Here is a 12,145-nt window from a genome sequence, read left to right as displayed (position 1 = left end):
AGAGGAGTCTGAGAGGACCACTTGACTTGTGCGAGCGACAAGGAGTCGGTATTTCACGACTCCTTGATGCGTTCTGGCCAGGGAGTAGTAAAATACATGTATTTTACTACTCCCTGGTTCTGGCTGCGTCAGTGCGCAGCCTGCGCTGGACGCTGGTCTGGGCCAGTTCGAGTTCTGGCATGTGGTAGTTCTGAGTTGTACAGCAAGATAACAGAGTAGATCTACGGGGGTTATGTACTCTTGGTAGTAGTACAGCCATATACGGTCTTTGTCTTTGACGACTCTACTCCCACATGCACATGCACATGGTTTGACGTAGTCCGTACTTCACATTGCAATTTTTTCTTCGCTTTTTCTTCTTCGTCGAAACTGAAAAGGACGATACAGTCTAGTATCAAGAAAATTCCTAGATCCTGCGTTCCGGAACAACAACTCATCTCGTCAGCCAAAAGGACCCTGCCTGAAGGGCGCGGGTAGTAATCGTCCCACGTGTTATGATCAGTTCTGCAATACAGTCGGGAATGAGCATTTGAGAAACCAGTAGCTGAGTTGGAGACAGGAAACGACGATCCTTGCTTCGTCCGCCCGACAATGCCCGGAACTCTGCTGCATGAGTGAACCATGCCGTCCTCCGGCTTGCTTTCGCGGAAAGCTTTAGTTCAGGCATATGTTTGTGCATTGCTGGTTGTAACACTACCATTATGTCTGGTTTGCGGGCAGACGCGGACGGTATGTCCAATATCTCTCGCCCAGGATGAATTCCCAGGGCAACATTCAGAGGCAATGGTGCTAGCTGGGTTCGATCAGCTGCGTCAGGTCCGGAATATAACTGGACAGAACGTGGCAGAGAATTTTGAACTATGTATGAACCTAACCCTGCGTGGAACGAACACTACACTCCCTGATTATGCGGAAGTCATAGTGGCAGAGAGCCAGCAAACAGTTGGCGAGCTACTGCAGCGCATACCTGTAATTCCTGCAACACACCCACACTGTTTGCTCTATGTCCGCCAGCTTATGTCCATATACGGGAACTGGACGAAAGCAACACTTTTGACATATTCACACCGCATAATTCGTGCCGAAGTACTTTTGACATACCTCGACACGGCACTTCACGAGAGTAAGTTGGACGATTGTGCGGCGGAGCGGGAAAGTCAAATTGTAAGGGATCCGCAGATAACGGAACTGGGCCAAATCCTGGCCCAACTACAAGTGGTGCTACAATGGCTAGAGACTACATGGCATTTTTATTCCGTGATTGACGAATCAGAGCACCTTGCACACGGCATGCAGTCTATCTGGGATATGCTGCCGACCAAAGAAGCAGGCTGGCACTTTGTTAATGATCCGTCGGAAACGAACCACTACCACTTGTTTGGTGTCCTTTCTTCCGCTCAGTGCAGCACGCTGGCGCGTTTTGAAGCTAGATTCTGTGTCCACCAGGCCCCGTCCCTAACTGAGGGGTGTGCAGTCCAGCCGAACTCGACCACCATGAAGACATTGCAATCCGTCCTGCGCTATACCAATCTCCTAACAGCTGCGGTTCGCCCACACGAGCTAGCACTAAGACAATGGTTTCAGTTAGTAAGTCTTGACCCTGGCACGGCAAACGCAGGGCTTTGCACTACACAGCCTCCAGTTGGGGCTGCTACGCAGTCAGCAGCTGCGGGCGACTACCGTAACGGAACCCGCTGCCTGAACCTGGACTGTGATTATCCATACACGATGGTGCGTGACACTCGACTGCGCGACAAAATTCTCACGCATGACTTGCGTGAGCGAGTTCAATTAGCCTTCACAGCATCACCATCGGTGAGTACATGATTGTAGTATGCATACTCGGTTAGGGCAGGTTTCTCTGTACTTGTATTCCAATCAGTGAGTAGTACTGCTTCCTGATTCCAATGTAGCCATTCACCATGTCCATACATCGTCACCACACTTTAAACAGTTGCTAGGTAGCAGCAACTCAATATACGTAGTGTTTGGTAAATGGAACCTAGCCCATCTTCAGTACTTGTGGTGGATAGCTTTGTATGGGTATGGGCAAGAGTTTATAACCCCGAAGAGTGTGCAACTGGCATTCACCCAGCACTCGGCGAAATTCCTACATTACGTCATGCGCAACTTGTCATCCGAGGTAACATTTGGGTTCCTTGTGATTTCTGGAAACTATACCCGGAACTGAGGAACTGAACCTGAGCTGGTTTTGCTCGCGGCTGCAACGCACGGGGTAGTGAACCCAGGACAGAAGCGGACCAGGCATCATGACTTTGCACATCTATCGTTATGCTGCTTCATTACGCGACTTGTTTTATTATTATTATTATTATACCCGGAACCGCTCCTAACTCAAGGCTGCAGCATCGACATTTCGAAGCTTTTTTGAAGACATTTTGGACGTACAAGTCGTACTTTCTCAAAAACAAACTCATTCTCCAAGAATCCATGGACATCGACAGGAAGAAGTGAGGACGCTGTTATGATGCAAGTGTAGCTTGGCGAGGCAAAACATATTACATTACCGCCGAGGATAATCATTCTGATAGCTGTAGCCGAGAAATGCTCCTTCGACGCATTCTCAATTTCCTCAATCATTTGAAATTATCTTCGAGGAAAGCACCGGAAATATGCCGAGGGCCCGGGGAAGAAATAGTTTTTGAAGAGACTGACTGCACTGACGAAAGAAGAAGGCAATGAAGAGTCACCATTGGCATCGATAAAATAGTTTTGTCTTTGGGATCACGTGCTTTATTTGACTTCTTGATCCCATTGGGGACTCAGATCAGAATCATAGTTTAAGCAGTCTTCCCTGAGGAAGCATCCCAGTTCGACTGTAAATGTTAGAAGAATTCCTCGGCATGACTAACCGCTCTGCACCAAAACTGCCGCAATGAAGGAATTCCGCCGAGCGGGCTTCCATACAGGAACTGATCAGGAGTTGCACACTCTTGGGGGTGATGAGCTCTTGGTATGGGGTATGGCTGTCAACTGGCTTGACAAGAACATGTAAGTTAGCGTGCAAGGAATTCAGGGTGAGTGTTGATGATCACCGCCGAGGCATAGCAGCATGTAGGCTGGACATTTAGCACGGAAGATGTCAACTAGGCTACGCTCAGCAAGGTGTGAAGGGCTAGCACCTCCGTTCACGCATGGCAGAGCGTAACCTGCAAGTAGCCGTCTTGATTAAACATAGTCTGCATGCTCCAAGCTCCTGTCCTAAATAACGTAGTGAACAGACACACTGCTTGACTTTAGCACCGATCATTAACACTCTCACCCGCCCCTGAATTCCTGCACACTTGCTGTTGTCTGTTAATGGCATCAACAAGGAGCTTTTCTGCTTTGTCTTCATCCTAATTTGCTCGGTGAGTGGCATGGAATTTGGAGTGGCAACCCTGCCCTAAGTGGGTTAGTCTTACATACACGCTCGGGTTATGAATGCTCTGTGATGGGGGGGGGGGGGCACTGAGCACTATTCCAGCAGCAGTTGCTGCCTTCCTTGATTGCGGTTTGATCGCTCCCTGTCTATGCACATGTATTTGCGTGCATGCGTGGACGTGTGTGCTGTTCTTCATACTATTCATTTTCCTGCCCATGTGCTCAGATTGACGACATACACAGCTGCGGACGATCATGCCTACGCGTGTTCTCACTGGAGACCAGCACAATGGTTATGGTCTGTGTGATAGTCAACTACGTTCTGACAGCAGTCGGATTGACCGTCTACTCCTACGCCATTCTCGTGGTCTGCTATAACTGGCGCAAGATCTTCGAAACACTGCACTGGCGCGCTCTGATCTATGTCAACGCATGCTTGCTGGGAGAGTTCGTGATCGAGCGCCTCAACCTCTTTGCGCAGGCAGCCCGGAGTATGTGTATTGATAACAACGCCATCGCCTTCGCGATACCGTACCAGACGGCAAGCTGGCACTGCAGGGTGTCGGCAACATCGCAGGACATCGTCAATATCATATTTCCGCTGTTCACTGCCTGGCAGGCGTTCATCTGGTTCTCGTACATTCGGCGCGTGACCAGCATGCGCGTGGCATTGACGTCCACCACCAAGAAGCGCTGGGCGAGAATACTTCTGATCGGCGAGGTGCTTGTTCTCCTGGCCGTCCTGCTCATTATCGTCATGCCGTTTGCCCTGCGCAAGTACGACCACCTGGAAGTCGATGCACAGCCGCTGGGCATGCCCTGTGCACTGTTCGGAGCTTCGCCTTTCTACTGGTCGCAGTTCATTGGCCTGGGCTTGCATGTTAGTGGCCTACTACTGCTTGGTACTTCTCATTACTTCTTCATCAAGAGCTCAGTGGTGACGACCAAGATCTGGAAGATCCCGATCATCGGCAGCAGCTGGATGCGTACACAGAGTAGCTTGCGCCACGACAAAGCTAAAACGGTCGATCCGGACGTAGTCATGCGTCAGACACAGAACCGAATTGCCTTCTTCATGGTGTTTGTCATCTTGTATCAAAGTGGTGTCTTCGTAGTATCCTTTATCCAAGGCAATCTGATTGACCCTGCCACTGCAGCAAAGTTTAGCCTTGAATTCCACACAAAAACGCACTGTCATGTATTCAGCTGTTATCCAAAGGAGTGTGCAACGTCCTACACCTTCACAGAGGATATACAGCAAACATTCTTGCCACGCTTAGTCTACAAAATGGTGAGGCGATTAAGATGATGGTGTGTGCTTGTGTAAGTGCGTGTGCCTGCGCAACACACATTTGTGTCAGGGAATGCGTATGTGCCCATGCGTGCGTCTGCAAACATGATCGGGCATGGGTTTGGGTGAGTTTGTGTGTGTGTCACTGTGTGTGTGTGTCACTGTATGTGTGTGTGTGTGTGTGTGTGTGTGTGCTTGCAAGCTGTTGAATGGTGTATTCCCAGCACAAGTTGCTATGTCTAACATAGCTGTTCGCTATCATCGCTTCCGCGATGGGCATGTCTGAGGTCTGAGGTGTGTGTGTGTGTGTGTGTGTGTGTGTGTGTGTGTGTGTGTGTGTGTGTGTGCGTGTGTGTGTGTGCCAGCTAGTTCGGTTGGTGGGTACACTTATGCCTGATTGTGTTGGGTCTGTTGCCAACGGGCTCGGCTGCTTGAAGGTGTAATGTTGTACCTGCCACCTTTGTTGGTTCCAGGGTTCATAATTATACTTTCTAGTTGAGGTAATCATACCTGTTAACCATGAACTGCTTCTGGCTAGATTAACTCTTGTGTAATCAATGGTGCTAGTGAAGCTTATATCAGATCCACTCTGATTTAGCCACCCACACCAGTAGCAAGTATTACCTTCACTGGGGGCAGGGGTATCTGCAGTTGGATCCCAGGACGGATACCCTGAAGCCGTCAATCCTTTTTCTGCACCTTGTCCTCACCCACTTACTGAGGTGTGGTGAGCCCATAAGTGGGATCATTTTCAAGTCCATCCAGAGTTTTGGGGATTTCAGGGGGTGTCGGCCGTTGGGTGGTTCAATAGCCAATTGAGTCATCTTTCCAAGATTCCTTTTGAGTCTCTCTCCCCTCTCCCGGGGAGACCAACGTGACCAATTTTGGCAGTGAGCAACAAGTACAAGTGTGTGTATGTGTGTGTGGTGTGTGTGTGTGTGTGTGTGTGTGTGTGTGTGTGTGTGTGTACCAGTGGGTGTGCCCGTGTGTGTGTGTGTGTGTGCGTGGAGTGTGTGGAGTGTGTGGAGTGTGTGCGGGACACTCTGTAACCCCTGCAACTGCAGGACTACAGTCATTGCCCTGCATAATAATGTCTTATCCTCCGTTATTGTTATTGTCGTGGTCTTCTCTCTGCTGGTAGGTGTTCAATGCTCTTGGGCTGTGTCTTCTGTCCTTCCTGGCTTTCCCGGGCTTTGTACAACCATGGACTTTGTTCTGCGTGAAGTACGGGCCCGAGGATTATGGCAAGAAGCAGGTAATAACGATGACTTTTTGTGGGAAACGGTACCGAGGGAATCTTTTCGGGCTTGCCAGGTGCTAACATATTAGAGGCTGTAGCTCTTTTTTGTGATGGCTGTGTGATTTTCAACTCCCCTCGATCGCCTCACTAGTACTTTGAGAAAAGGCCCGTTCTTGTCAATGATGCAGCCGTTCATCATTCATAACAGAGATGTCCTGCCGCACACGTAGCGTAGAGAAATTGTGTTTCAAACTTACGCCAAGTTGCCGTCAGCCAACATTGAGCCATGCGAGCAAATTCAAACTCCATGGCCATTTGCGTTTGTCTCATCTTAGGGAATCGAACCTGTAGGATAGCTGAAAGTGATGTATAGCAAATCTTGTCTACAAATTATCTAATTATCCTGACTTGCATGTACGACTGTTAAATGCATTTCATGTCGTCAGGGGATTTTGGACGGTTGTCTACCAATGAAGTTTGTCTTGTTACCAATGGCGTACAAACCATGGTAGACCTGTAGTAGCAAGAGTACATAACCCCCCAGAGTGTGCAACGCCTGATCCAGCTCTATAGGGTCTTGGTCGAGCGGAATCGGATCTTTGCGTCATAATACCGTACACATCTGAGGGGAACCCGGGGAGTCACGGGTACTCTTGGATCAAAAACAATGGTGCCCTGCCTCGAGACCGGCCTTGAGCTGGTGTGGAGTGTACGCATGACATCAGAAGATCCGATTCCGCTCGACCAAGACCCTATGCAGAGCTGGATCGGCGTTGCACACTCTGGGGGTTATGTACTCTTGCTAGTATTGAGTACAAACCATGGTAGACCTGTAATAGACGGTATGTGTACCGTATTTTACCGGTTGTAAGTCGACCCCGGTTATAAGTCTACCCCCTTATCTGGAGGTCTCAATTCTTCGTTTTAAAGTTTTCACCCAAAGAAGCACTACTAACCACCTCCTGCTACTAACACATCAATAAATCATGTAAACATTCCTTATTGGAGGATACAGGTGGAATCCTGATAATTCGAATATGGCTTAATTCGAACATACCGCTTAATTAGAAGTTTTTCCAGGACTGATTTCTGGCAATACGATTCCCACATAAAGTTTTCTGATAATTCGAACCCAGAACCGGACATGTTTGGTTAATTCGAAGTTCCACGGATTCCACTTACATAGAAAATGTGTGGGATTTGTGCTGATAATTCGAAGAAAGCAAAGTGTAATTCAAAGTTCACTGTACACTCTACTGGTCAGTTTAGTTTGCATGAGCAGGCTGTGCTGGTCAGTTCAGTATCCGTAAATCTGTATCTAAGGTCCATAGCGCAACTCTGCGTGAACATGGGAACATTTTGACATACATGTACATACATGTATTGCGTTGTGGGTGCATGTGTGGATAATTAGAATGTCCGGATAATTAGAAGTTTTTTCCTGGCATTTGGAGGTTCGAATTATCAGGATTCCACCTGTATAGCGTCCCAATCCTTGAAAAAGGCCAATAAACTGGCAAAAATGTGTAAACATGGTGCACTCGTGCATGCAGTGCAGGTCATTTTTTGTAAGATTCTGATAGTTCCCGGTTGTAAGTCGACCCCCACCCTTTCTGCTTCTATTTTTTACTTAAAAGTCGTAAAAGGTCGACTTACAACCGGAAAAATACGGTACTTGTTCTTCATTCTATGCATGCAGACCAAGCCAAGCAAAGATCATTGGGAAGCAAAACTGGCCAAGGCTAATTCGATGGAGAGCATCGTATCCAGGAAAAGTGCCTCAGACCGGAAACTCACTCCAAGGGCTGTTCTGACAGTGGCACAAACATCGCTGTCCATGCTTCCAGAAGATCAGAGTGGGATTTTGGAAACGCCCTCGTCGCCAAGATCCGAAACGAAACGAGGTACGTGCAACTGGGTACTCTGTGTGTCAGACGTACATGCGTGTCTGTGTGTTTGTGTGTTTGTCTGTATGTGTTTGTGTGTCTGTCTGTACGTGTTTGTGTGTCTGTCTGTATGTGTTTGTGTGTCTGTCTGCATGTGGTTGTGTGTCTGTATGACTGTGTTTGTGAGTCTGTCTGTATGTGTTTGTGTGTCTGTATGTATGTGATTGTGTGTCTGTATGTGTTTGTGTGTTTGTCTGTATGTGTTTGTGTGTCTGCCTGCGTCTGTTTGTGTGTCTGTCTGCGTCTGTTTGTGTATCTGTCTGTATGTGTTTGTGTGTCTGTCTGCATGTGTTTGTGTGTCTGTATGTGTTTGTGTGTCTGTATGCATGTGTTTGTGTGTCTGTATGACTGTGTTTGTGAGTCTGTCTGTATGTGTTTATGTGTCGGTCTGTATGTGTTGCCTGTATGTGTTTGTGTGTCTGTCTGTGTGTGTGTTTGTATGTCTGTCTGTGTGTGTTTGTGTGTCTGCCTGCGTCTGTTTGTGTGTCTGTCTGCGTGTGTTTGTGTATCTGTCTGTATGTGTTTGTGTGTCTGTCTGCATGTGTTTGTGCGTCTGTCTGCATGTGTTTGTGAGTCTGTCTGTATGTGTTTATGTGTCGGTCTGTATGTGTTTGTCTGTATGTGTTTGTGTGTCTGTCTGTGTGTCTGTGTGTGTGTGTTTGTATGTCTGTCTGTGTGTGTTTGTGTGTCTGTCTGCGTGTGTTTGTGTGTCTGTGTCCGTATGTGTTTGTGTGTTTGTCTGCGTGTGTTTGTCTGTATGCATTTGCGTGTCTGTCTGTATGTGTTTGTGTGTCTGTGTGTATGTGTTTATGCGTCGGTCTGTATGTGTTTGTGTGTTTGTGTGTCTGTCTGCGTGTGTTTGTAGATCTGTCTGTATGTGTTTGTGTGTCTGTATGTGTGTGTTTGTGTGTCTGTCTGCATGTGTTTGTGTGTCTGTATGTGTTTGTGTGTCTGTCTGCATGCGCTTGTGTGTCTGGGTGCTGGTGTCTGTGGCCGTGTGTGTGTGCGCCAGCGAGGTGTATAGACCCAGGAGAGCACACAGCACATAAAACCTCGGACGATGTGTGCCTCGCAACATTATTTTTGGAGAAGCCCCTGGGAAGAAATCGCGGGGAACCTCGGAATGTGCAGATAGATATAAATTATTACAACTTTTCAAGGTTTTCGGAGATGCTTTCACTGGGGAGAGTTACACATAACTGGTACGCGGACGTGTGCGACTCACGTAAAGTTCCGGCAATAGACCCACATTTGCAATGTTGTGTTTAGTCACACGGACTCAAAACTTGTGAAAGCAGCAAGGAAAAACAAATACCGGTACTTCGAAGTATCTGCGTTGCCACACTTGCCGACATGTCAGTTGCCTGCTGATTTTGCATATCACGGCGTATTTAGTTGTGATATCACGACCTGCCGACAATTGACCGACAACAGCCATGAAAATGTCCAATTTTTGACATTCTGCTTCGTTTAGAACTACATTAGAAAGAATGATCCAGATTTTTGCTTTTACTGTTCAGTGGTCATCTATTTGTTTCCATTGCTCTCTCCTAAGGTGCTAAGCAAAAAATAATAACACCGATTATATGTATATAATACAACCCAACAGTACGCTTGTACGTGAAATATAAACCGACATACAAACCGAGGCGAAGCCGAGGTTTGTATGATGGTTTATATTTCACGTGCAAGTGTACTAGTGGGATGTATTATACTTATGCTGACCTTCATACAAACTGACAGTCAACTTCTTCCTGTTTCTATGGTGGCGGTCTATATGGGGTTTGTATGAGGTTTATATGCCCAGTATAAGCCGCCAGCATGATGGGCAAGTTGACTGGAAGTTTGTATGAAAGGTCAGCATAAAATCTTAATAATGCAATGAATATAAAAGTAACTAAATGCGCACTCATATCACAACCATGGGGACGAATAATGTATTCCAGAACGTTTTCTTGTCACAATTATCAATGGAATTCGTGACTAAAGAGAATGATGAAACTACAATAGGATTTATACACTTGGAGTGAAACAACGAGGATACAAGCATAGTAAGAAAAATAGTACAAACTTAGGAAAAATTTGCCCTGGTAATAAAAACTATAGGTGAGGTGAGAAAGGATAGGAAATTCAGCAAGTGCAGTGTGACAATGGACATGCATGTGCCAGTATGCGTGAGTGCGAATTTACTGGAATAGTGTAAGTGCGGTGACATTTTCTTTTTGTTTACAAAGATTTGGATCACGAATGCGAATGTAGACTGCTTCTAGAACTTTCAACTGCTTGAAACTACTTGCAGAACGAACAACACTGAACCGAGAATCATCAGAATACATCATTCGTCCCCATGGTTGTGATATGAGTGCGCATTTAGTTATATTCATTGCATTATTAAGATTATTGTCTCCACGTCGCCTTTTATATTAGTATGTTATATTCGCTTCCTTCAAGTTTCTTGCCAGCCATGTGGCTTTGGCAGTTACGAATGCTTTTCTCTTTCGGATAAAACATCGGGGTGGTGTGCGTACCATGGGCCATGGCATGCGTACATACAGCTTCAGGGAATTGGAAATGCTTTTCGAGTTTTCTGTTGTTGTGCATTTGTACAATGTTGTCTAGGTACTTGTAGACATAATCATTAATCTATTCTTGCTTGTCTGTTTTGTTGTACACGCAGATCTGATATCCTATTCTACGCAGTGTACTGTGCCTACATCCGGATCATCACCCGCCATCTTGGGTGGTAACCATGGCCACCAAGTAGTCATCGAGGGGCCATCGGATGACGGTCGCGAGCCATCTGCAGACCCACCAACAAGCACAAGTAGTGGCCTAATCGCCTCTAAACTCACGGCAAGTGTGCTGCGGGCGAGTTTGAGCATAGAAGCTGCTACCAAGTCCACATCATTGCCTTGGGTAGCCCTAAACAGACGCTGCTCGTCCGAAGACGAGGACATCGCGTTTAATTATAGTGAGAGTAATATTTATGCGAACCCTTTGAAGAAAGCTGACGGGAACGATGCGGGTGCTTGCAATTCTGCAAGCCAGAACAAAAACGAGGTGCGGGAAAGTGGTTCTATGGAATCGTTCCATAGCCAAGCTCCTATCTCCCACTAACACATTTTTCTCGTAGCCTTCCTTGCTGAATATGTATGGTAGGTGTTATTGGCATGTGTGTGCAGTGGTTTACAGCAGCCAAGAACACACATGGATTAGTCCCTCCCCTTTCATCGTGGTGCTGGCGCCATCTAACCCCCCCCCCCCACATACACATACAGAACACTGTATATCACCAGTGCCTTCCCCAATGGTTTCTCTTCACGGCAGCCGCGATATCTTCGTTCTCGCTGTATTTGACTCCCTGCTGAATTTAATCCAACATGATACGTGCCCTTCAAAAGAAGTACATGCATTTTTACTGTTGATTCGAGCGCGGTGATTTGACGTTAACACTGTTGTTCCATGTTGGTAGTCAACTGTTACTACAGCTGCTTGCCTTTTCTCTTCTGCGAAACCAGAGTTACCACTGTTATTATGGAAGCAAGAGCGCTTTGCTGGTCTGAGTGCCTTTGTCCCACTTGCATTATACTTCCTGCTGATAGCAGCACTTCAGAGTAGAATTTGTCATTCGGAGATGATTGAAGATTCATCAGTTGGACTAGATTTAATCTTTATTTTGTGCTACTTTCCTAGAACAAGTTGAGTTCCTCGTCGAATTAGCAGTCGAGTTTTTGATCCGGATATCTCCTTTCCTTTTAGGTTCTCAATATAAGTGTATTATTTAGCTGCACTAAGCACTCTATTCACATACTATATTTTCATTAGTACTATTAGTATTAGGCACCAGTTAGCCACATTAGACACCCTTAGCAAAAAACGTTATGTTGTAACGGTATTATCGTAAGGGGGAAATACCGTGATTTGGGTTCGACCTTTAGCAAGATGCACGCTATTTTTAGTACGCCGTTGCCACGAGAATAGCTTTGATTTCGCGCGGTACGACCATTTTTGTCACCATATACGCAATACAAGGTGAAATGCGTACGGACTATGCAATATTTGGCCAAAACGCGTACCGTTGGTCACAACGATAAATGAGCCCCCATAACGTTTATACGCTGCAGCTTCAACGCTATTTGGGTGATCAAGGTACGAGTACCGTAAAAAAATAGCGTTACCGTTGTTTGCTAAGGGTGTCTATTATGAGGAGCTGCTGACGCTATTGTGTTATAACGATAGAATCATTTCAGCATGATTAAGTATGGCCTGTGGACCGGAGGTTAT

General features: G+C 46.5%; 1 protein-coding gene across 1 annotated transcript; it reads left to right on the top strand.

The window, feature by feature from the left end:
- Positions 1-378: 378 nt before the first annotated feature.
- LOC135827842 (uncharacterized) lies at positions 379-12,145 on the top strand. The gene is made up of 5 exons (XM_065340273.1): positions 379-1,815; positions 3,611-4,675; positions 5,817-5,930; positions 7,615-7,819; positions 10,539-12,145. Exons 1-5 carry the CDS (start codon positions 622-624, stop codon positions 10,976-10,978), a joined length of 3,018 nt encoding a protein of 1,005 aa, XP_065196345.1. The 5' UTR covers positions 379-621; the 3' UTR covers positions 10,979-12,145.

Source organism: Sycon ciliatum, chromosome 12, assembly GCF_964019385.1.
Source record: "Sycon ciliatum chromosome 12, ocSycCili1.1, whole genome shotgun sequence".
In the NCBI taxonomy this organism is placed as follows: domain Eukaryota; kingdom Metazoa; phylum Porifera; class Calcarea; order Leucosolenida; family Sycettidae; genus Sycon; species Sycon ciliatum.
Note: the sequence above shows the minus strand (reverse complement) of the source record. Positions and strands in the feature narration are given on the sequence as shown.

What these genes read in the sequence shown, in the direction of transcription:
- LOC135827842 (XM_065340273.1), top strand. Translation starts at nt 622, where the DNA reads ATGCCGTCCTCCGGCTTGCTTTCGCGGAAAGCTTTAGTTCAGGCATAT. An exon ending in CCTTCACAGCATCACCATCG is followed by an intron (nt 1,816 to 3,610) that starts GTGAGTACATGA and finishes CCATGTGCTCAG; the next exon opens with ATTGACGACATACACAGCTG. An exon ending in AGGATTATGGCAAGAAGCAG is followed by an intron (nt 5,931 to 7,614) that starts GTAATAACGATG and finishes CTATGCATGCAG; the next exon opens with ACCAAGCCAAGCAAAGATCA.